This window comes from Dipteris shenzhenensis, chromosome 4, assembly GCF_047967505.1.
Source record: "Dipteris shenzhenensis isolate YYH24624 ecotype China chromosome 4, Dip_SZ_1.0, whole genome shotgun sequence".
NCBI classification, from domain to species: Eukaryota; Viridiplantae; Streptophyta; class Polypodiopsida; order Gleicheniales; family Dipteridaceae; genus Dipteris; species Dipteris shenzhenensis.
Window position 1 is genome coordinate 54,672,553 of NC_141599.1, and position 26,003 is coordinate 54,698,555.

Here is a 26,003-nt window from a genome sequence, read left to right on the forward strand (position 1 = left end):
GAAAGTTCTTTTGGCTATTTGGGTTTTATCCCTCTAGACTGAAGTTTCATCTTTTCTTTGTTTGGGCTCGCTACTGGGCACTATGAACTTTATGGACATATAGGAATTGTAAAGTCTTTGGTGATCCTACTTTCTCTCTGTTTGGCTTTTTCAGGCATTCTCTGCAACAATCTTTCTTTGATTGCTTGCAAACCCGCTGCATAGATCATGAGGTCTTTTTGGCATATACTGAAATTTTCAATTGATGTAATTGTAGCACCTTGTTTAGAAGAGATCTAGTAGCTAGCTAGGAACAGAATGGAAATGTGAAAAGCATAATGAAAAGAAAAATGGAAAGGAAAATGAAAGAACAAGTGCTAGGCAATGATAATGTTACGCTCAAGTTGAGGCAACATGACCTTGGAAGGGTCAATTGACATTTTTCTTTAAGGGATCAATGTTTGTATTACATTTGTGTGGGCTTCACGTAAATGATCAAAAAGGAATCAAGGTCAAGGTCCTTGGTGAGGGTGACATGGCACAAGACTAGGTGGATCTAAGGCTAAGGGGTCTAAATACATTAAATGTGCCAAGGGGCAAATGATTTCAATGATATCCCAAGAGAGGGGTAAATGATGCATTGAGGAGATGCCCTCAAATGTAGACATGTGGCATACTAGATCCATCTAGGGAATTGGGTCTTGGTGGAATCTGCAAGCTGAAGCCCTCACGTAGTTGGCCGTTCTGAGTTTTTTTGCTACCACCAAGGTTGGCTGGGAGGAAATTTTGTGTGCCTGCCCCGTGATAGATTGTTAAATGGATGCTGTGAAGTGAATTAAAGATAGAGAGCATGATATTTTGGTATCAGAGCGGAGTGATCTGTGAAGGTGTGGACGAACGATCTGTGAAGGTGTGGACGAACAATTGAAGGTGTGGACAAACGATTAGCAGAACATCAAGTTGTGCTGAATTTTAGCAGATTGTTCGCGTCATCTGGTTCATGCCATCCAATAGTTCGTCAGTGTTGGATGTGCATTGGACATCAGAATGGCACACACGCAGGTTCACAGCTTGTTGGCTTCAAGGCTCCTTGGCATCGCGCAGGGGGGGGGGGGGGGGAGCCACCTATTGCGCATGACGTACACTCCACGAGATAAAGCACCCAGTCTATTTAGATGGAGTCGTGACTGGCTGGTGGAGCTTTGGTTAACACCAAAGGCTGGAGCGGAACATCATATGGTTATTGATGTTCAAATCATGGGTCAATTGCTCTGCAAAGTTCGTGCGTTACGATAGGACAAATGGCTTTGTTAGTCGTGGGCTCGACTATTGGATCTGGTAGCCCGCAGAGTTACGTGCATTTGCTATGAACGAATTTTGGGGGAGCTTGGTTGCGCTTAGTCGCTGAACAAGGGTCAAGTTTGCGAGAAGAGGCTGGTCTCGTGGGCTTGCTCACATTTTGGCTGGACTAAGAATGTAACTGGGATTTGGAGAGGCACTGTGCTTGATCGAAGTGCTTTGTTTTGTTGGTGCATGAGCTCGTGAAAAGGAGTAGACAGTCCCGCATGTTCGTGGTCACAAGGCAGGTCATAAATACGTATTGGAGTGGCTTGCAAGGACAAACTGATCTCTCCATGCAGCATGAATGACCACGTAGTTTTCTATGCTTTTTAAAATAAGTTGGTATATGTTAATTCATTTTGCCTTAAGATTGGAGGTTTCTGAGATTGCAGGAGTTTTCCTAGCATAGGGAAAAGCAGTTTTGGTTTGCAGTTTAATTTATGTCTGGTTAGCTATAATCTTGGGAGTTGGACTTTCGAGTGTAGAAACAATTCAGGTGTGTTTAATATTTTTTTTAAAAACACACAGTTGCACAAATGGGACGAGACCTTCACTATTTGTGAAATCAGGAATGATATGAAGAAAATCCGCGAGGCCACTCATATGTTTAATGAGGCAGCGGATCGGTGGTGGATAAAACAGCAGAAAGATGGAGTGGCATCCACTACTTGGGAGGGGTTTTAAAAAAATTTAAGAAAGCACTTCTTACCTCCTGACGAAGCATCCCCAGCTTGGGATCAGTATCGAAACCTTCGTAAGAGAAATTTATCAGTGGCAGAATACACTGATAAGTTCAAAGAAAGTGTAATGAAAGTTTACAAACCCCTACCAAAGTCAATCCAGCTAAAAGATTTTATCTTTGGACTGAATGATCGGATCAAGATGCAAGTTCGGGCTAAGTACGCGAACATGCTAGATGAAGCGATTGACATAGCCCTAAACTATGAAGATGCCAAAGGGAACAGACCAAGTGGGTTTGTGCAGGTTGGGACTCGGTATGAGTACCCAAAGAAAACTGGGTTTAAGAAGAAGTGGATGAGCAAAGGGAGTGCCTCCCAGCCTAGTGGTCAAACCAAGTACCACCATTGGAATGAAAAGAAAAGTAACACCAATGGCAGCCCGGGCTTGGTCGAAGTCTTCTTTGAACCCAGAGCAAAGAGAAAAAGCGAGGACAGAAGGCTTGTGTTTTGGATGCCTTCAGCCTCATCAGTGGAAAGATTGTCCACGAAACAAGGATCGTCGGATAGCTGAGATGGTGATCTCAGAATGCGACGTGGAAATGGAGGGAAGTCCCAAAGCAGAACAGATGCAGATTCATTTTATTTCTTTGTATAGCATCGGTAGAGCCGATTGATGGTCCTTCGGCTAGCACTGATGTTTACCAAAATGGAGAGATGGACAAGTTGGCTGATCAAATAGCAGAGGAGTTCTCTGATTGTTTTAGGGATGAGTTACCTTATGGGTTACCTCCAAAGTGGAATGTTTAGCATAAGATTGAACTAATCCCGGGGGTAGAACCTGTAAATAGACCCCCCTATAGGTTAAGTTTTACCGAAGAAGCGGAGGTACGAAGACAACTGGAAGAATATCTCAAGCTTGGGCAGATTCAACCCAATTTCTCACCTTTTGCTTTGCATGGACAACAGCATACAACTCTAATTCATGAGTTGGCCAATTTCGTTGAGAGGGAGGGAGAAAGCTTCTTGCTTTCAAAGGCTACTGGCCTTCCCTCTTGGAGGAGAACTGCTCCTACCGCAATGCCACTTGCATCGGTTTCAAGGAAAAATGGTGTCTGGGGATCAACTATTTTTAACACCGGTCCTGAGACCATAGCTTGTTTTATGGTATTAAAACTCTCCTGTTAATTCTGTCCCTACATAAAAGGTACTTTATCTGAGGTCAGATCAGTCAATGGCGATACTATTTCGGAATATCCTTTGATATGCCTTCGATAAAATTAGACAAATCCTAAGAATGATCGCAAAGCGGTCAAACTCTGAGGGATAGGCCAAGTCAGTATTGCAGCCACTTTCTTTGGATCCATTTCTACCCCCTTAGGAGTAATAAATATTCAAGTCTTACCATACATAGTATAGTTTTCTTTTTATTTACATAAAGACTGGCTTTCCTCAAAGTATTGAACACTATTCTTAAGTGTTCGTGATGCTCAGCAATACTTTTGCTGAACACAAAAATATCGTCAATAAAATGTACTACAAACTTCCCGATATAGGAACGTAGTAAATCGTTCATAAGCATGACGAATGTAGCTGGAGCATTGGTAAGTCCAAACGGCATTACCAAAAACTAATAATGTCCAAACCTGCTTCTAAAAGTGGTTTCATGCACATTCTCGGCTCTAATACGGATCTGATTGTAGCCACATTTAAGATCTATCTTACTGAAAATTACGGTCTCATGTAACGCATCTAGCAAATTATCGATCCGAGCCATCGGATACCTGTGCTTGATAGTGATATTATTCAATGCTTTGTAATCTATACAGAGGCGAAAAGTATCATCTTTCTTTTTTTTTAGTATCACTGGCTAAGAGGCCGCCAAGCTAGGTGGGCAGAACTCATGTAGGAGTTTAACTTGACGATTCAGTACCAAAGAGGGAAGGATAATAAAGTTGTTGATGCCTTGTCACGCATTATGCATAATATGAGTTTCACGGTATTAGAGAGTGCTCTAATGACCGAGATTAGAGAAACTCAAAAGGTGGACGAGTTCGTCCAGAGCCTTTGGCCTAAGACTCATGTATTCAAACTCGGGGAAAAGGGTAACCTGGGATCTAGAAAAGGCCAAACTTATGCAAGATATACCATAAGAGATGGTATGCTGAAAAGAAATCGCAAGGTAGTAGTACCTAATCAGAATGATCTCAAGCAGAGAGTCATTCAACAATGCCATGATAGCCCATGTGCGGGACGTCCAGGAGTCGAGAAAACGTATGATCTCGTGAAGCGAGATTTCTTTTGGCCGAAAATGAAAAAACATATTCATGAATATGTGACGTTTTTTTTCGTGTCAGGTAAGTAAAAGGCAGAGCGGATGAAGCCACCCGAACTTCTACAACCTTTGGAAATACCACTAGGTAGGTGGGAGAGCATTTCCATGGACTTTATTGTAGGTTTGCCTACGACACAAGGTCGATATGATTCTATCCTTGTGATAGTTGATCGTCTTACCAAGATGGCTCACTTCATTCCAACTAGAGAGTCTGTTAGTGTCCCGCAAGTGGCGGATTTGTTTATTAAATATATATTTCGTTTGCATGGATTACCCAAATCCATAGTGTCAAACAGGGATGTCAAATTTACTAGTCATTTTTGGACTGCAGTGTTTGAGACACTAAGGACTGAGTTGGGAATGAGTAGTGGGGATCATCCAGAAACGGATGGTTAGACAGAAAGAATTAACCAAATTTTAGAGGATATGCTTAGAGCATATGTTTCATTGAGGCAACATACATGGGACAAATGGTTGCCATTGTTAGAATTTGCCTACAATGATAGAAAACATTCCTCTACAGGGTTCAGTCCGTTTGAGCTGAACTATGGTTATAGACCAACGAATCCAACTATAGTTGGAGTACCTCAGAAAGTGCCTAGTGCTGTGAACTTTATGGTTGAAATGCGAGAGATGCTAGCACTTGCGAGAGCTAACATCCGCCAAGCTATGGATAGAGCTAAGGCATATGCGGATGAAAACAAATCCGTTAGAGAATTTAAGGAAGGAGAAAAAGTTTTTCTCAGAGTTCCTTCACACTCTAAAGTCTTTGATTGCAGGAGAGTGTGCTAAGTTATCACCCCGATATTGTGGGCCGTGGTTAATTCTAAAAAGAATAGGCAAGGTAGCCTATAAATTAGAATTACCACAGGGTTGTAAGGTGCACCCAGTGTTTCATGTTTCTCATCTAAAGAAATTTTTGCATACATGTGACTCACTGATCGAGGGTGTTGTTTTGTTTCAAGAGATAGAGGATAATGCAAGATGCAAACCAACACGAATCCTGGACTGAGGAACAATGCAAGTACACAATCGAAAGATACCCACGGTATTGGTTGCATGGCATGGTTTACCTCTATCAGAAGCTACCTAGGAATCCGTATACCAATTACGGTGAGTGTTTCTAGACTTTATCATCGAGGACGCTGATGTCTGAAGAGGGAAGGAATGTTACGCTCAAGTTAAGGCAACATGACCTCAGAAGGGTCAGTCGACATTTTCCTTTAAGGGATCAATGTTTGTATTATATTTGTGTGGCCTTCACGTAAATGATAAAAAAAAGAATCAAGGTCAAGGTCCTTGGTGAGAGTGACATGGCACAAGACTAGGTGGATCTAAGGCTAAGGGGTCTAAATGCATTAAATGTGCCAAGGGGCAAATGATTTCAATGATATCCCAAGAGAGGGGTAAATGATGCATTGAGGAGATGCCCTCAAATGTAGACATGTGGCATACTAGATCCATCTAGGGAATTGGGGCTTGGTGGAATCTGCAAGCTGAAACCCTCACGTAGTTGGCGGTTCTAAGTTTTTTTGCTACCACCAAGGTTGGCTGGGAAAAAATTTTGTGTGTCTGCCCCGTGATGGATTGTTAAATGGATGTTGTGAAGTGAGTTAAAGATAGAGAGCGTGATAGATAATCAAAATACTCACATGTAGATAGCTTGATGTTGACTGATCTCCAAAGACTCAAGACAAGTACAACACTATATAGTGTGACACTAGACTCTAGAAAGCCATAGTGTATATGGCATAACTCCCAATATGACATGTGGCATGTCTAGGACTCACTAGACTATAGAACATCCCCTAGACACCTAGTACACTCATTTTTTACTCACTTTGGCTTCATATAACAACACTTCTTTATGAAGGCAAGGTGAGAGACTACTGGAATGGAACCAAGAACAGAACATGACAATGACGGTCATCAGAACTGTGCATGCCGGTCTAGAACTAGACATGGTTCCCACACAATCTCAGAGGCAAGTGAGCATGGCTCGGAGGCTAGTGAGCATAACATAGAAATCTCATCTAGCATGGCTCAGAGGCTCATCATGCATGGATGCATGACCAACTCAGAGGTCTAGGAGACCAATGCACCAACATCCTGGAACTCTCAAGCCAAGCCTAATAAACAAATAGACGATCAAAGCCAATACATATGGCTCCCACAGTACATCCCCCCTTGGCTTCATAACAGGACATGTCAGGAAGCCACAAAAAAAAAAAAAAGGATAACCAATACATCTTTTTAGGAGGACTATCCAAGGCAGAGGACCTTTAGACTCAATAAAAACCAAACACTCAATACATTCAAAATCCAAACAAGTGTTTAGATCTACAAATACATTCAACCCACTACTCCTTGTGCTACTCATGTGCTCATCGAAATCAGCATCACCAATGGTAGGCGCACCGATCGATTAAGCAATGTTGAAGAAGATGTAGAGTGGTCTACATCAAGCTTGATGTAATACACTAATCCGCTTGATGTAATATACTAATCAGAGAGATCACCGGAGTGTGTTGGAGTAGTATCGGAGAACTCACATTTAGCTCGGGAAGTCTTCACCAAAGTTTGGAGTAGTCACGTGAAGGAGTCGCCGCAATGTAATGTCAAGAGCTCACATCAAGTGACGGGCAGAGAAGATAGAGGCAGCGCGGACAGCAGCTCCAAGAGAATGACGGGCAAAATGCAGCCACGAACTTGCCGGCAACAGCTCCAAGAGAATGTCGAGCAGAAGGAGCATAGGTCAACGATGAAGAGGATGGACAGCTCCACGTTGAGCTGGTTGCATCATGCTTGGGCTGTCAAATCATTGAGCTCCAGAACAAAATTCGCGCGCAGACAAATTTCGTCACTTCTTGCAAGGGCTGTAACTTTTCATAGAAAACTCGGATTGCAATGATGTAAAAACGAAATTTGTAGTACTCAAGGTCCTCTACAACTTTGCTGAAGAGACAAAGCCGTGATTCTGCTTCTAGCTCTGGATAGAAGCAAACCATCGTCCGCAGGTCACAGAAAAGATGTAGCTGAAGGAAGAAGAAGAGAGGTGGTAGAACATGGGTGGAGAAGAGAGCTCTAAGGAAGGAGAGAAGAGGGCAGCCTTCCAAGGAGGAGAAGTTAGAGTAGCTTCATTGGCCTCCCTCACCTCAACCTCTTGGAAGGGAAAGGGAAAGAGAGAGCAGGGCTAGGAACATGGCTCTGATACCATATGAAGAGATCTAGTAGCTAGCTAGGAACAGAATGGAAATGTGGAAAGCATAATGAAAAGCAAAATGGAAAGGAAAATGAAAGAACCAGTGCTAGGGAATAATAACCAAAATACTCACATGTAGATAGCTTGATGTTGACTGATCTCCAAAGAATGCTAGGCAATGATAACCAAAATACTCATATGTAGATAGCTTGATGTTGACTGATCTCCAAAGACTCAAGACAAGTACAACACTATATAGTGTGACACTAGACTCTAGAAAGCCATAGTGTATATGGGATAACTCCCAATATGACACGTGGCATGTCTAGGACTCACTAGACTATAAAACATCCCCTACACCTAGTACACTCATTTTGGACTCACTTTGGCTTCATATTCCAATAGTTTTGAGGTTGCTACTCATGTAATATGATCAATCAAAGATTTCACAAAAAAAATGTGTGTGTGTGTGTGTGTGTGTGTGTGTGTGTGTGTTATGGACCTAACGGTCAGCACGACATACTCTCTCCTCCAGCCGTCACCATGGATTCACTTACATGCTAATTCTCTTTGGCATATGGCAAAATCGCTTGCTTGGTGGCGAAAGAATCTCCGCAATTTATGGAAAAGCAAATTGCCTCTCAAGCAAAAGCTTTTCCTATGGCGTTGTCTTACAGGAACCTTATCCGTGGGGGTCACTCTGGCTCAACGAAGGATTGCATCTGCTTCCTGTCTTCGATGCATGGCCCCTTCTGAAACGGTGTCTCATTTGTTTTGGATGTGTTCCAGCACTAAGACCTTATGCAAAATTTCCATGTCGCTTCGCCTTCGTTTCCCTAACTCACCTTTTGGGAAACATTTTTGGCTTTTTGGCAGACTTCCTGCAACCCTGGTCCATTACTCCTTATTTTTGAACTGGGTCAGATATTGGGCTTTTTGGACCATCTGGCAGGATCACAACATGCGATATTTTGGGAATCCGTTCTTGCAATCTTATGAATATTTCAGACTCTCCCTACGGCAATCTATCTATGATGCTTGCTATCAAGGAGATCTTCCTCAGTCATGCCTGGAAATAGTTTTTCTTTGCTTTTGATTTCCTGTTGAGGCTCTCTGCTTTTTTGAGACCCTCATGTAAATTTTGCTGATAATATGATCATGGATTTACCAAAAAAAAAAAAAAAGTGTGTGTGTTATGGCACAGATACCCCTACTCTCCCCTCCATTGCAGTGGAGGTTGAAGGTTTGCCAATGGGGCAAAAGTACTTTGAATTGAAATGGGGAATTTTCGCAGGCGCTTGTTTTTCATGCCATAAGTACGGGCATTTGGCCTCTGAATGCCCTACCGTCTTGCATCCTCCTCCAGCCACTGCCATACCTCCTCCAATGGTTCAGCCAGCTCGCAAGCAAGAGACTATTGGGTCTAAGAATCAGGATAAAAATGCCTCTAAAGCTGGAAAAGTGGCTTCACAAATCCCAGCCATATTCAAAGCCAAGGACAAAGGTAAAGAGAAAGAGAAGGCTCCTGATATTGATGGCTTTTTACAGCCCAAGCGGGTTCTCAGGCAAAGACCCCTTCAATCTCGTCACTGGGATGCATCTACTCCTACTCCAGGCCAAGCCTCTACCTCAGCCACTCCCTCGCCCTTACTCAATTGGGTTGGAGTCCTTAAAAAACATATTCCTGTCTGTGAATCTGAGGAAGGGCTATCTTTTGACCCAGGAAAGGAAGGGCTGCAGCCCATGATGGCAGATGATTAGCACTCTTTGGTTGTACATTCTTGGCCCTTTCCTTGTATATATCCTCATGCCTGATAAACTTCTCTGTGTTACTTTTAATGTACAGGGTCTCTGCAATCCCTCTAAGTGGAGATTAGTGTGGAATTATGTTCTATCCAGGCAGCCAGACATTCTCTGTTTGCAAGAACATAACCAGCATTCTATGGCAGGCCAAGTTGGCCATTTTGGGGGTTATGATATTCACTATGCAGGCACTAAGCTTTTCTCGGGTCTATGCATATTGGTCAGACATGAGCTGCAGCCCCAGCTTGCCTTTAATGACTGTGATGGCAGATGGATGGTGATTCAATGTGATGTCAATGGTGATATTTGGGAATTTGCCTCGGTTTATGCTTCACAAACTTCTGCCTCCCGAGCCTCCATGTGGCATGCTATTGCTTCTTACCCATGGCGATCTTGTGCTCTTCTTGGTGGTGACTTTAATAACTCTCCCATGTCTTCTGACAATACTACTCAAAGATCTCATATGATCCCTTATGAAAAGCAATCATGGGAAGAATTACTCACCACGACACATGCGCAAGATTTATGGACAGCCATGCACACTGGAATTGGGGGCTACACCTACCATCATAATGCCTTTACTAACTACTGGGCTCGCCTAGATAGATGGTATTTACTGCAGGCTCAGCAATATACAGATTTCTGCCTTCATATTGAGATTGATCATTCCCTTGGTCTCTCTGACCATGCTCCTTTATGCCTGCACATTCAGTTTGGTCAGCCCTGGGATGACATGCCCTTGCATTCCATTCGGATGAAACATATCAATAAAGGCTATCTCCAGCATGCACATTTTCAACAATTGATCCGACATGCCATAATTCCCCTCGCAGCACATATCCATTATGACAGTAATTTTGCATGGCAACGCCTTGTGGACAGGCTTCAGCATGCCATACATGAATATGGGAGTCATTTTATGCTTGATTGGAGAGCTAAAGTTCGGCATGCTAAAGCAGCGGTTCAATCTTTGACTGTACTTTTTCAGATGCAGCCCCTTTCTTCCCAACAAATGGACACTCTCGCTCAGTCAAAAGCTCTTTTGCAAGCTAATGACCGACGTAAATTGGCCAAGTGGCAGGTTCGAGCAAGGATGACTCAATTTTTGGATAAAGGATGCTCCTCTAAATCCTTTTTTCAAGGGTTACATGCTTTCAGGAGAAAGACATCTTGCCTCAGAGTCCGCAAACGGGATGGGGAATGGACTCGGTCTTTCTCAGAGCTTCAACATGAATGCTTTTCTTATTTTCAGAAGCTATTTGCACCCCCTGATACTCCTTCTTTGCAAGAATTACAAGCTCGGGAGATTCTTTTGCATCAAGTGCATCCCATTATCAACCCACAGGAAGCTCTCAAACTGGATATGCCTTTCACTGATAAGGAGCTTGATGATGCCTTGTCTCATCTTAGCCCTGGTAAGGCTCCGGGGTATGATGGTCTCACAGTGGAGTTTTTCTTACACTTTTGGGAGGATCTTAAAGGTGTCATCCTACAAATGATTAATAACTCTTGGCACACAGGAGTACTCCCCTCCTCATGGAAGCATGGCATAGTTAAACTCATTCCCAAGAGGAAATTGTGTGAGCATCTTATGGATTGGAGGCCCATCACATTGATGCCCGTTATTTACAAACTCTTTGCTAAAATGCTAGTGCACCGCCTTCATCAAGTGCTCTATGAGGGCTTGCATCCTTTGCAATATGGTTTCGTCCCTCGGAGGCAGATTCATGATAATATTGGCAATGCTCTCATGGCTATTGAATATGCAAAATATTCTGAACAGGATGTTTTTATTATGCAAGTGGACTTTGCCAAAGCTTTTGACACGGTCAACTGGGACTTTATCTCACAAACAATGGCTAAGATGGGCTTCGGGCCAAAAATGGCTAATGTCATCTACTGTTTATATGCTGGCTCTACAGCCCAATGCATCCTTGGAAATCATCTTTCGCAATCTTGGTCCTTGGGTCGTTCGGTCCGGCAAGGATGTCCACTCAGTGCCCTGTTGTATGCCATTGCCACTCACCCACTTCTCTCATATTTGGATCATCTTACCGCACAAGGTCTTCTCACTGGTCTTCAGATTCCTGGAGCCCCTTCCTTTATTGCTCAGGCCTATGCAGATGATTCTTTTTTATGCAACATAATTCTCCACAGCAGTTGAAGACTATTATGGACACTCTTTCTTCATATGGCCTGGCTGCTGGCATGAATGTTAATTTCGATAAATCTAGCCTCATACCGTTGCATTCATATGATTGGCATACTCTTCTATGGCCTGGGCACATTATGCAGCCCTGTGATGTGGTCCGCCATCTTGGTTACCCTATTGGCTGGCACATCACTAGGAAACAACAGTTAAAATGGATTTTTGATAAGCTTCATGCCAAACTCCATTATTGGAAGCTCTCCACTTGGCCACTCCATGTTAGGCTTCGGATTGTCCAGTCGATTATTATGGCTTATGTTCAGTATTATTTGCCTTTGATGCACTGGACTTCTCAAGACATTTCTGCCTTTATGTCTCATGCCATGGAACTGTTATGGAAAACAAAGTCTTCTGCTAAAGCTCTAAGACTTATGAGGATGACAAAAGTCTGTTCCCCAAGGATGCACGGTGGATTGAATGTGCTGAATATTGCGCACCATGTCTTGGCCAGGAAAATTCCTCTTCTACTCACCTTTTTTCGTCAGAAGCAGCCATGGACTCATATGCTTGCAACCATGTGCACGTCCTTACGTACTACTGCACATGGTGCCTGGCTCACTGATTTTTGGGAGGTTATTTTGGGCAGATTTGTAGGCTCTATCCCGGGTTGCCCCTTTGCTACTTCACTTATTAGCGATTGGCAACAGGTCCTTTCGCATGCTCATTGGGCCCCTTCCGTTTTATCTCATGCCAATTCCCTTCGGCAAGAAAGTATTTATTGGAGTGCTGTTTTTGATCCTCCATTGGCCCTCCAAGAGCCGATTCGGGCATATAATCTCAGCAAATTGGGGATCAGGTGTATAAATGACGTTGTTGATGCTACTGGGCACATGCTTTCCTTCCCTCAAGCCATGGCTTCTTATCCACTAGCCATGCATCACAGGTTTATTTGGGGAAAAATTGCTGAATTACTGCAGCCTTTTCTTCCCATCCCTCCTTTATCTAACAGGGACCGATTACATGATTGGCAGTTACACCCGGTGGGCTCAAATTCTCGTCCTGTTCCTCTTCCTAACCTATCGGTCAGCACGACATACTCTCTCCTCCAGCCGTCACCATGGATTCACTTACATGCTAATTCTCTTTGGCATATGGCAAAATCGCTCGCTTGGTGGCGAAAGAATCTCCGCAATTTATGGAAAAGCAAATTGCCTCTCAAGCAAAAGCTTTTCCTATGGCGTTGTCTTACAGGAACCTTATCCGTGGGGGTCACTCTGGCTCAACGAAGGATTGCATCTGCTTCCTGTCTTCGATGCATGGCCCCTTCTGAAACGGTGTCTCATTTGTTTTGGATGTGTTCCAGCACTAAGACCTTCTTATGCAAAATTTCCATGTCGCTTCGCCTTCGTTTCCCTAACTCACCTTTTGGGAAACATTTTTGGCTTTTTGGCAGACTTCCTGCAACCCTGGTCCATTACTCCTTATTTTTGAACTGGGTCAGATATTGGGCTTTTTGGACCATCTGGCAGGATCACAACATGCGATATTTTGGGAATCCGTTCTTGCAATCTTATGAATATTTCAGACTCTCCCTACGGCAATCTATCTATGATGCTTGCTATCAAGGAGATCTTCCTCAGTCATGCCTGGAAATAGTTTTTCTTTGCTTTTGATTTCCTGTTGAGGCTCTCTGCTTTTTTGAGACCCTCATGTAAATTTTGCTGATAATATGATCATGGATTTACCAAAAAAAAAAAAAAAGAAAGTGTGTGTGTTATGGCAAAAGTTATATGAAGACCTTGAGGGATAATGTTGCTCAAGCAAAATCTCAGTGTCAGTCTTTGACAGAATTGAGTCACCTCAAGAGTCTTTCTTATCAGGAAAATCAGATTTTATGTCAAGCAAAATATTATTTGCAATGCAATGACAATAGGAAAATAGCTAAATGGGAAACAGGCAGACAAAAGCAACTTTTAAGTTTTAGGCAAATCATTATATGAACTACGATTTGTATGCTTGAATCACATAGTACCTCCACATTGTGAACATAGCTATTGAGTACAAGATGCAAGAGAGAGAAGCTCCTGCCAATTTAAAAGAGAAACGTGTCACACGTGCCTGTAGAGCCTCTGCATCGGTAGTCATTAAATTTGTGATCTTCCCAGATGTGAATCCTTTCCGACCTTCTTGAGTCATACTCAATGATTTGCGAAAGATGGCTGCAACCTACATGAAGAAAATTATAAGAAAACATTTGATTTGAGGGAGGAGGGGGCAGGATTTGAAATTTTGGGATTGTGAAAAACATGCATTTCAACAAAAGAAGTCCTTACCAAAGTTGCACGAGTACGAAATCCAACACGTAAGACATTCTGGAAGTATTGTCCTTCGCAAAGGACACCAAGAGCCTACAACAGGAAAAGTCAATACTTTAACTCTTATATGATGACATGCCCAATTATACGTTTCCCAAATGTAATTCTTTGTCTTAAGTTGTAACTAATGAGCCACTTGTTTTTTGTAAAAATCATCTTCAACATGTATTCCTAAATAACCTTATAAGGGCATCTACATTTAAAATCCTCCAACACATGTTGGAATCGTTTCATTCAGCCAGCTAGAGCTTAAGACTTTCTTATGAAAGTATAAGGTGTGGGCAGAGTTATGGATCATAGGTGTTGATGCCTGTTTAGTGGCTCCACTCATCAGTTCATTGTATCAACTTCTTTTAGTCTCATAGACCATTTTTCGTCTTCCAAAGACTTTTAATAGACTCTCTCTCTCTTTCAGACAATGACGTTCCTCCACAGAGTTTGGTCCTTACCCCAGTGGAGACTATTGAGGCTAGCATTAGAGTCCTCCAGGCGACTATAAGAGAGTGGTGTCGATACGGCATGGTACGCACGAATATCCACATGGTTTGGTAGTCACGACATTCAGATGGACAGACTTCCTCCCTTTCAGTACAGTTTGGACGCACTCCTCCATTTCAGTATAGTCTCGACGCACCACTTGAGATGATACCACGAGATGAGATCAACTGTATCATACGGTTGGACCTCCTCCAGCTCCATACATCTAGGGCTTGGGGGGGAGAGAAGCTCTCCACCAAGATCCAGTTCTACCATGATCACTTCCCGAGGATCTCAGAGCACGGTCTTGTCATTAGACCTCAGTATCTTGAGGATAGGAGAGTTTCACATGCACTGAGGATCGCCATTGGTCAGTTATGAGTCTCATCACATCCCTGCCGATTGAGACAGGGAGAGCTGCAAGCATACTCAGAAAGCAGAGGACTTGCACACTATGCCAGATGGGGGAGATCGAGACGGAGGAGCATTTTCTATGTGTCTGCCTAGTCTACTATAAGATCTAAGCACGATATCATTGCCTCTTTCAGGAGGGACATGGCTTTGGCCCACTCACACGGCTGATACATTTTCACGATTAGGTCTGTGTTGGGCTCTACCTGCTTGAGATGCACCGACAGAGAGAGACACTGATGCGACAAACCAGAGAGCAGCATGGTAAGCATCTCAGTCAGCTGCCAGCGTAACAGAGGGAGAGGAGCTTGATGAGATGAGAGCATCATGGATCAGCGGTAGGAGTGCCCACCACCATGTGGCTAGATGAGGGACACACACTCCACGTGCGACACGAACAGAGCCCAGAGTATGCACGATCGAGGTCCGGTCTATCTCATCCCTTCTCAGAGGTGACCACCAGAGACGAGGCATCACCCTTGACGTAGCCCACCGAGTCCAGAGATCGAGGAGACCACGCCCTCCCCCACGTTGCGAGACAACTCGACAGACACAGATACGAGAGCTTCTCACATCTCATCAGAGTGCCACCAGGTTACATGGATATATGGAACTTGAGCATGTACTAGGAGTGCTAGCCCTAAGTGCCTGACACGCTTTTGTTACTTTGCTACTCTAGTATTTTGTTCACTAGCTGAGCATGTTAGCATTTTAGCTTTTGCTTTCAGTTCTCAGCAAGGGTCTTAGTGAACCCTTTGCTTCAGCCCTTAGTGGCCTGTATGAGATACTTCTTGGATTCGCACTTTGTCTCATAGGCCCGCGAGGCCTCTTGGAGACGTTAATCTCTCTCTCTCTCTCTCTCTCTCTCTCTCTCTCATGAGTACACGGGCAACACCGAAGGGGACCAAGATCATTCTAGATGAAGATCTCACACTCCTACAACAGGAGCATAGAAGAAAAGGAAAGGTGCATGTGATGGCTGCAAGACAAGAGGGGAAATGGGCAGTTTACAGAGATGGCAAGGTGATCATTTGAGAGAGGGCAGAACATTAAGTACGAGATGCAGGAAAAGGGAACAGCACATGACGGTGTCAGAACAATGGGATGAGTATGCAAAACAAATTGAGGATGGCAGTGTGGAATTGTAATGGCACCCTCTGTTTGGAGACATACAGTACAGAGATATGATCTTTTATACCGAGACACATGAGAGCCCAGAGAGAGGGCTACCCACAGTGACAGGATATACATGGGAGTCTGCTCATAGGAGGGAACTGAGGAGGGATAGTGGGGTACAAGGATCTGGAGGTGTGGCTATTCTCTTCAGATCACATCTGAGGCCACTACAATTTGTGATACAAAGGGAGAAGGATGCATGCATGGCACATGTGGATTCATGTTCAGGTACCAGAAGCATGGCCGATCTTCATTGCAGTATGTTAGTTTCCCCCTGACACATCATCTTATGCGCGAGAGGTCACCACTGACAAACATAGCCCATATGAGACTATCCATGATGACATCACAGAGTTCTCCAGACACGGGGACACTCTCCTCCTTGGTGACTTTAATGCACGTACTAGGAACAGACAAGTGGGCTTGTTAGATTTCGATGAGGATTCCCTCGTAGTACCGGAGATGGATGCAATAGAGCTGTGGGGATTGCAAGGCAATCGACAGATGCAATGCGCCAGTGATAGCATATGGGAGGCATCTACTCGAGTTGGGGGCTATACATGACTTGATCATATATAGCGGTCTCCGAAGATGGCCATCATCTGGCGGGCTCATTTGTTTCCCACATGGAGGGGGGAGTAGTACGATGGACTACCTGCTCAGTCCACTAGCCTTGCCCTACAGATACATGATTTTACTGTGCCTCCTCCTCCCCTCGAAGCCGACCACTCATACCTTACCTTTTGTATATCGGTCACCATGCTAGCCATGAGGAGGGCCCCCCCGCCACCCACTCACCTTCAAATCCATTTTGACCGTGCTCTTGACCCGGTGTACGTGAGCCACCTACCTTCTGAGCTTCTAGTACTACTTGGAGAGGGGATGGACCTAAGGGCACATGCATTAGACACCCTTACCTCAGTGATACACGATGTTGCCACCCGACCCTTTCCCATGACACAATATACACGGGTTCCAAATGGGAAGATGCCCCAAAGCCCTTGATTCGACGATGAGTGCAAAGAGACGAGAGCCCACCTTACACGTGAGAGAACATCAGGACACTTGACTTCACCAGAGGCACAACGGATCTCACGCCGATTGACACGGCATAAGAAGCGGCCTTTCCTCATGCACAAAATGGATGAGGTGATCAGTTCCTTGCGCAGAGGAGACCATACTATGGGATGGGGGCTCGTCGAAAGGAAAATCGCCCATCCCCATCTAAGATCCAGCACTCTGGCATACATATGCATGCTCTCTATATGATGTCTCAGGTCAGGTACCACCTGATATGTCCTCTATGCCGAGACCCACTACGTGTCATTTGTTTACTGCATAGAATGTACGAGCTGCCCTTCTCCAGCTTCATAACCGGAGATCACCAAATCACGAGGGGCTACGCATTGAGCATTTTGGGTAAGAGATTTTGACCCCGATTGTCACGAGGACGTGAAAAGTGATGTAAAGTATATTCGTAACTCAACCTACGCTTAACCCAGGGTTAACCATGGTTAAGTGTTTTAATGGTTTGGCCGTGAGGGACTGGCTAGAGGAAGTGCACACTTCCTAGAAGTTCCTAAGGGCAAAGTCTACGTGCACCACTAGGTCCTAGGGGCAAGGCAAAGGCTTTAAAAGAGGGGTCTAAAAGTTGGGCCCAAGGATAACCAACGTGTATGCATGCCCTTCCCCCACCTTCCATCTCTCTCCCCTCACTCTCCCTTGGTATGGGGGTTAGGACTTTAATGAAGGGGCAAATGGCAAGGAGGAGGTGCCATTTGTCAAGCATGTGTATGCATGCCCTTCCCCCACCTTCCATCTCTCTCCCCTCACTCTCCCAGAGGTGTAGGATGTTTTTCAGTTGTTCTTGTGCAGTTTTTGAGCTGTTTGAGCTGTTTCAAGCCTGTTTTCAGCCGTTTTAACACTGTTTTGACTGTTCCAAGGCTAGTACGCACTTCTAAGAAGTGCCAAGACTCATTTTTGAACTTTCAAAAAATTCTAGTACTAACTATACAGATGTCCGTACGGCTGTACGGAATCCGTATAGACGTGTTCAGCTGCCTCCAGCAGGTGCCCAGAGTTGTCTTTTGCTGTGCTGGACCTTTGTGCACATGTTTTTGGCTGCGTGGTGGCTTCTGGAGCGCTTCTGGAGCTGTTCTGGACCAGTGCAGGCTGCAGGAGGAACTTTCCATGTTGCTTTTGGCACCTTCTCTTAGGAGGACTCAGGCACAGATCCCGAGGCAATCATTTCGGGGCAGATCTGTGAACCATCTTTCCTCTACAGCTCTTTCTTATTCACCCTCCGCTCTCTACCTTCATTTCTCTCTCTTCTCCTGATTGCTGGAAGACACCTGCACCCTACAGGAAGCTTGGACGGAGGATAGGTGCGAGGAAGGACCTCGCCCCTCTGCCATAGACAGCGGGAGTTGGTTCCAGGTTCGGTTTTTTCCTTGTTCTTTCTTGCTTTGCAGCTTTTTGCAGTGCATGCGTGTTGTGTGCAGTCCTTTCAGGACTCCAACAGGTTCTAGTAAGCACCCAAAGGCCAAGGTGATCCTGTGGAAGGCCTAAGGACAGTGTGGATGCATGTGATAGCCTTGAGGCTGCCTTGAGCTCAGTTTGCCAGTGGTTTGGATGCCTGAATGCCTCTAAGTTGTGTCAGATCAGAAGTGAATGCCTGAGTATGCCTTGCCAGTGGGAATTCTAGTGATGCACTGGGATTAGATGCCTTGAAGACAAGTAGAGGATTTGCAGAGAGGAACAGCAAGGTTGAACCCTTGTTGTAAAGCATTTCCATTCAGAAGCATTAAATAAGGGGCGCCAAGGCATTTGGGGCCAGTGGGTGCACTGTGTACTATTTTCATTGAGCAGGGGCATTCTAGCCTAACCTTTGTTGTTGTCGAAGCTTGTTTCTAAGTTGTGCTAAGTGATTTAAGTGACTGAAGCTTGCATTGTGGCTATTTATGAAGTTTATGACTGAGTAGAAGAAGATCACTGCCCTTTTGTTTATCGAAGGCCAGTTTCACCGATCCTAGCACAATTGTTCAACCATGCCGTATGCCATGGCTTCCCACCTACCTAGAGCACCACCACCATAGTACCGATACACAAGGCAGGTGATCCCATGGACACTAGGAACTACCGCACTCTTATGATTGGCCACACTTTGGCTAAGATATATGGGTCGGTACTAGAGAGGGAGATGAGCAGCCACACAAAGAGTCACGGGCTGCGGGCACTTGGGCAAGTAGTTTTTCGGACACAGCACTCCATGTTGAACCACATTTTCACCCTAAGGGCTATTATTGAGGAGGCGACGTCAAGGCATCACAAAGTCTACACTTGATTCGTAGACTTTCATAGATATTGTCCCACGCTCTCGCCTGATCAAGAGGTTATAGGAGTTGCAGCTCACAAAAATCATGATTTTGGGGGATCATGGGTCTGTATGAGTCTGTCAAAGGGAGGGTTGTGCCCCAAGAGGCCTATCAGACTAGGTTGAGAGCACTATCGGAGTAAAACAAGGTTGCCCCCTATCACCGACTCTTTTCGAGCTCTATATCGATGAGATCACTTCTTTTGTCGATCGCCTAGGTGGAGAGGGTTCGCTTCTAGCTGACCTAATGGTGCAGATATTGTTGTATGCCGATGACATAGTCCTCATATCATTCTCAGCAAAGGGACTGTAGAAACATCTAGAGGCTCTGGAGATGTTCTGCACACAGAGAGACTTGACAGTTAACCTTGGGAAAACCAAGGTTATGATCTTCAGTACCTCGTGAGCAGTTCCCCGTCGCTAGAGCTTCACATACCATGACAAGCCTGTGGAGATATGCAGTCTTACACATATTTGGGGATAGTGTTCACCGGACCAAGTTTCACGATGATCCATGCAGGTACGCACGACTCACACAAGAATGGGGTTATCTGGCCCGACTAAAGAGGTGATGCTTCTAGGACCTTCTGACGAAGGGTTGGCTTTTTGACACACTGGCGAGACCGACTGCCATGTATGCAGCACCTTTCTGGGGGAGTGATATTTCAGCGACAGAGTAATGGAAATTTGAGAGGCTACAGGTCACTATGGGATCCAGGATCATTCGGAGTAAACCCTCAGTCCCCCATCAGATTATACAGGCAGAGTTCGCCATGACTCTCACCGACCCTCTTCGGACTCTACATTGATGAGATTATATCCTCCTTCATAGACCGCCTAAGGGACGAGGGATCACTAGTGGCTGACCTCATGGTACGTATATTGCTAGTTGATGATATTGTCCTTATATCATCTTCCGCGGAGGGGCTGCAAAGACATTTGGAGGCCTTGGAGGTGTCCTACAAAGAGAGAGACCTGACAGCCAACCTTCACAAAACAAAGGTTATGATCTTCAACAACTCGCGTGCAGTGCTTCACCGACATAGCTTCATCTATCGAGCTGAGCCAGTGGAGATAGTGCAGTCCTACACATACTTGGGAGCAGTCTTCACAAGACCCATCTTTACGATGACTCATGCAGCCAAGGCACGACTCACACATGGGCAGTGTGCTCTGGCAAGACTATAAAGACAGTGCTTCAAGCACACGTTCAGGATCCACCAACAAAGGGCTGGCCTTTTTGACACTTTAGTGCGGCTGACTGCCATGTATGCAGCACCCTTCTCGGGGAGTGATCTCCCGATGGCAAAGTGGAGGAGATTTGAGTGGCTACAGGTGACTATGGAGTCTAGGATGATTCGGAGTAAGCCCTCAGTCCCACATGAGATATTACAAGCAGAGTTCACCATGACACCTCTCTAGGTTGATGCCCTCTTTCAAACATTGACATTCATCCACAAAGTTTGGGACTTACCTCACTAGAGACTTCCGAGGTTGGCTCAGATCATCCAGACAACTAGTAGAGAGTGGAGCAGACACATGGTATGCAGTATATCCACATAGTTTTCCAGGCACGGTATTCACATGGACAGGCTTCCCCCCTTTTAGTACAGCATGGACACACCACCTGAGTCAATCCCACAAGATGAGATTAACCGTATCATAGAAGCTGGGAGAGCTAGAGATGTACCCAGAGAGCAGCAGATCTGTATGTTATGCACCTTGAGGGCGGTTGAGACAGGAGCATTTCCCTTGTGCCTACTCCACATACTATGAGATTCGGGGACGGTACCACTACCTCTACCTGGACTAAATGGGTAGGAGGCCTAGCAATGGGAGATACCCCAATGGTAGATGCTGTTGACCGAGATAGGTGTCAATCTCACATGTGAGACAGCTTGGAGAGCTAGCAAGGCTGAGGCATTTACAAGGCCCCACTAATAATGAAACTCAGGACAGCAATGGACAGATCCACCCTCATGAGCATGAGGGCATATAGTTAGATGATGACCTCACACTCCTACAACAAGAGCATTGGAGGGAGGGGATCGGATTGGGGGATATAAGGTTGGCTTTCTCAACCTTTACGCCCCCAACAACAGAGGGAATTGTGTCTTATGGGGATGGAGCTGCTCTCTTGGGCCCCCATTGTAGATTCATGGGTTATTGGAGGTGACTTCAACATGGTTGGGTTGCCTTCAGATAAGAAAGGGGGTAGAGAGAGAGGCATGCACTTCTAGGAAAGAGCAGCATGGGATGCCTTCTTGTTCCGTTTCAGTGCCAGAGATGCTTGGTTTGATGATGCTTTCCACACTCAGCCTCAATCTCTCCTGTTTTCATGGTCGAACAAGAGACCACAGATCCCTATCCATGCATGGATTGGCAGATTTTATGTGGATGATTGGGCTCTAGACAGAGGTGGGTTTGTTTGCATTGCCACTTGGGTTTCCACTTTTCATCATATTGATGATCTCTGAGCCTCAATTGAGAGAACGCTCTGCTAGTATCAGGATTCCAAATGCATTTCATGCAAAGGAGGACCTCACAGAGGCAGTTTTGCAGATCTCAATGTCACATATGCAGGGTGGAGGGCCGTCTCCTTCACTTTTGAATACAGCCGTGACTGGTATTAGTGACTTTTATCATTCGGTCGCTAGTACCAAGAGATGGGACATTCTCATATGTGAGATTGGTATTCGCCCAGCAGTTAGTAGCCCTGGACAAGAAGAGAAGAAACGGCCTACAGATGCTTGGATTCAAGAGCGCCTTGCTGCAGCAAGGACTAAGCAGCAAGTATTGCTTGATCAAAGAGCAGAGTATGCCTTCCATGTTCGTGAGTCATTTGGAACTCAGATGGGGTTAGAGTCAATAACAGTTCTTCTCTACTCTCGGTCCCAGACATAATAGAGAGAGTGTCTCATAGCTTATTGACTCAGACACGAATGCATAGCTACTGACTTTTATGCTTCCCTACTCAGAGCAAATGCTGACACAGGCTAGAGATGATGCTAGACAGGCTATTTGACAAAGCATTCATGTGTTGGTGAAACCAGACACATGAGTCCCATTGGATCCACCTTTCACCAACACATAGTTTAGGACTGGACTCTTGGCCCTTCACAAGGGTAGGGCAAGTGCCCAGTTTCAAATGGACTCTCTCCCTCCTTTGTTGCTTTTTGGGATATGATTGGGGATCAAATTATCTCAGCCCTAGAGGGCATTTGGGACTTGGGTGGATGCCTGGCTCACTTATTGATGATCTCATTCATCTCATCCCAAAGGCAAGATGCAGAAATTTAGTGTCCCAGTGGAGGCCTATCACTCTCTTAGGCACCTGTTACAAAATTCTAGCCAAGCACTAAGCTTGTGTTTGCAACCCTTACTTCTAGATCTTATTCATGATACGCAGACTGGTTTTGTGCATGGTAGAAGCAATTTTTTATAATATCTTCTCATTCTGAAAAGCTTCAAAGTGGGCTATGCAGAGCGGCCAGAAGCTGACCATTCTACCCTTGGGGTTTGAGAAAGCTTATGACAGGGTAGATTGGGACTTTTTGGAGGGCACTCTTCTTCGTTTGGTTTTACAGATGCATTGATAAGGGGGGTTTCCTCTTTATACCAATCAGCCCACAACCAAGTGCTTCTTGGTGGGGTAAGGGGAGATAGTTTTCAGATTTCCAAACAAGCCCGCTAGGGATGCCCTCTTGTCCCCTTCCTATTTTTGTTTGTGGCTGAAGCTATGAGTATCTACATTAGATCTCGAGCTGATATTTTTGAGCTTAGACTCCCATGGAGACGGGAAGAGGACCTTATGGATAGTGAGCTGGAAGATGATACTAATGGTTTTTTGGAAGCCACTCCACAGATGCTCACATCTTTTATAACAGCCTTGGATTTATTATGCATTGTTGCGGGGGCACACATCAATTGGCACAAAGCCAATGGTTTTTGAATCAGTGAAGAGGATACTTTGAATTGGGGGATTGACATAGGATTCACTTGGATTCAGAGGGGCCCTGTCAGGTATTTGGGATGCCAGGTCGGTTTGGGTATCTCTCCAACACAACCGTTTGCTCCGGTGTTAGAGAGCATAAGGAGAAAGCTTATTTTTTGGGGCTCTACCAAGATTGACCTTGCGTCCAGATTGTATCACTTATAAGAAACCAGTAAGGAAGTTTATATGGAGTGGTCTTGATAGCACAAAAGATATTACAGCCAAGGTGGCTTAGGAGACCTTGATTCTCCCCACTTGGGAAGGGCGTCTTGATATAATAGATCCCGATTTACAGTGTAGGGCCTTGCTCTACAAGATGGTGGTAAGGGGACTTATGCCTGGACAGGAGCCGTGGACGGATTTTTTTATTTGTAGCATACAGTCCTGCACACCTTCGTCCAAAGGGGGAGGAGACTGGATGGATAGTACCAGATGGATGTTTATTCAGCCCATCTCAGATCTCCTTCTCCCCTTACAGCCGCTATCCTGAAAGCTTGGGTCAGCTTCAGGAGTACTATTCGGAGGGTTCCCCCTTCCTCTCGCGAAGAGATCGATAGGCAGCCGGTCATGTGGAATGATAGTATTTCAGATGAGCATGGCAGACCACTTCGTGCTTCTCACTACATGCAGTGGTCCAGTTGGGAGGGGGGCCCTACCTCCACTGTGGGATCCTGGAGAGCTTTAAAAAGCTTCTAGAGGATAGGAAATTTCAGACGGTTAGTCATCTCAGAGGGAGTGCAGGGAGAATTCAGATGTAGCCTTGCCAGTGGATTGGGTGGAGACAGATGACATGCCTATTACTTGTTCCACTTGGAAGGCTGTGTTCACCAGTGCAGGCATTCCTCTTCCGATTATTTCAGTTCGAGATGCACAAGACGATGCCCTAGTTCTTTATGTGCATTCAGGAGGCAGGCTGTCCAAATCCACAGATGACATCTTGCTAGAGAGAGCATAAATGGTGGTGGTGACCTAGGGAGAGGTGGCCTGGGTTACAGATAGAGGACCTGCTTGCGGCTACAAGGAAATTCAGGGAAGTTTGTCCTTCGCATGAGTATGGCAGACCACTTCGTGCTTCTCACTACATGCAGTGGTCCAGTTGGGAGGGGGGCCCTACCTCCACTGTGGGATCCTGGAAAGCTTTAAAAAGCTTCTAGAGGACAGGAAATTTCAGACGGTTAGTCATCTCAGAGGGAGTGCAGGGAGAATTCAGATGCAGCCTTGCCAGTGGATTGGCTGGAGACAGATGACATGCCTATTACTTGTTCCACTTGGAAGGCTGCGTTCACGAGTGCGGGCATTCCTCTTCCGATTATTTCAGTTCGAGATGCACAAGACGATGCCCTAAATCTTTATGTGCATTCATGAGGCAGGCTGTCCAAATCCACGGATGACATCTTGCTAGAGAGAGCATAAATGGTGGTGGTGACCTGGGTTACAGATAGAGGACCTGCTTGCGGCTACAAGGAAATTCAGGGGAGTTTGTCCTTCAGATTGGTAGGTCAGGACTTGACTTTTATCCATACGAGGGGGAGCTGATAGCGAGCATCATTGCCTGGTACATCTGGACAGCTAGGTGCAAGCAAGCCATAGAGCAGCAGACCACATCAGCCTCGGAGATAGTAACCAGCATTTGGCTAAATACCAGTCACACTCTCAGAGACAGAAGGAATAGATTCCAAGGAGATTCAAATCACACTTGGCACAAGAGGGAGGCTTTTATCAGTATATGGAAGCCAGGCCCTTTCCTTCATCTCACTTATGATGGTATAAATGGCAGTATAAACCAACAGAGTGGATATTTTTTCATCCCTTTCAATCAAGGTGCCTTGTGATGCTACATTGCACAAAATCAGAGGAAGTACAGAAAAATGCATGATCCTAAAAAGTTATGGCTTTTAAATAAAAATGGACAAGGCATCACAATTCCAGCGATTCCAAAGCAAGTTTAGCACATATGTTGCAATGTTAGGTATTTTGAGTGTTCCTAATATCTTCTTTTCACCATGTTCAATGCATAACATCCTTCTAGTTAGCTAGATCCAAATTCTGTGGTACTTGATGTAATTTGCTCCAAAAGTTATTTCTATAGATGCCAATGGAACTGTGCAAGTATGATAACTAAAACACTCATTGGAAACAGACATGATGCTCATCGCTAGACTTGCTGCAAAGGGATGCCATCAAAAATGTTAGTCCAAAGTAGGGTTACGATACGCCATTCCTCAAGAAATAAATTTTAGAAGCAATGTACAATTCATTTGTCATAAGATTTAATCTACGGTTCTCACTTTGGAGTAACAATCTCCATTCCTCAAAAAATAAATTTTAGAAGCAGTACAACGCTCATTTTAATCTACGGTTCTCCCTTCTTTGATCAAGTCTATTTGTGGCCTGAATGGATATCAGTTTGGTGAATAATTTGGGCCTCTGGAGATCATTCATTGAACCACATCAACATGTAGAATGGATTTCCCATTCTTGATTGAGGATGTGTTCCTCCATCAATAGTCAACGATAGGTGTTTGTCTGATCCTACTACCCCACAAGTAAAACAGTGAAACATAATGCGACCTGTTAGAATTAATAGAGTCCCTGCTGATCAGCTGTTGTACTGACTAGACACCTCTTATTAGACAACTGCTTACAGGACTATGACAAAAAAGCTATAAACCACTGTGTCCGCTCCTTCCCTGCACCTTGGAGAAGTATTT

At 44.9% G+C, this 26,003-nt stretch overlaps 1 protein-coding gene across 1 annotated transcript in view; it reads right to left on the reverse strand.

The window, feature by feature from the left end:
- The window catches only part of LOC147903061 (ABC transporter C family member 2-like), a 124,579-nt gene that overhangs the window by 62,316 nt on the left and 36,260 nt on the right, over positions 1-26,003 (reverse strand). Inside the window, exons 10-11 of the mRNA XM_087374148.1 lie at positions 13,820-13,894; positions 13,605-13,712 (exon numbers count right to left, since the gene is read on the reverse strand). Of these exons, the coding sequence (XP_087230274.1) occupies positions 13,605-13,712; positions 13,820-13,894 (183 nt within the window). The remainder of the gene's footprint in view (positions 1-13,604; positions 13,713-13,819; positions 13,895-26,003) is intronic.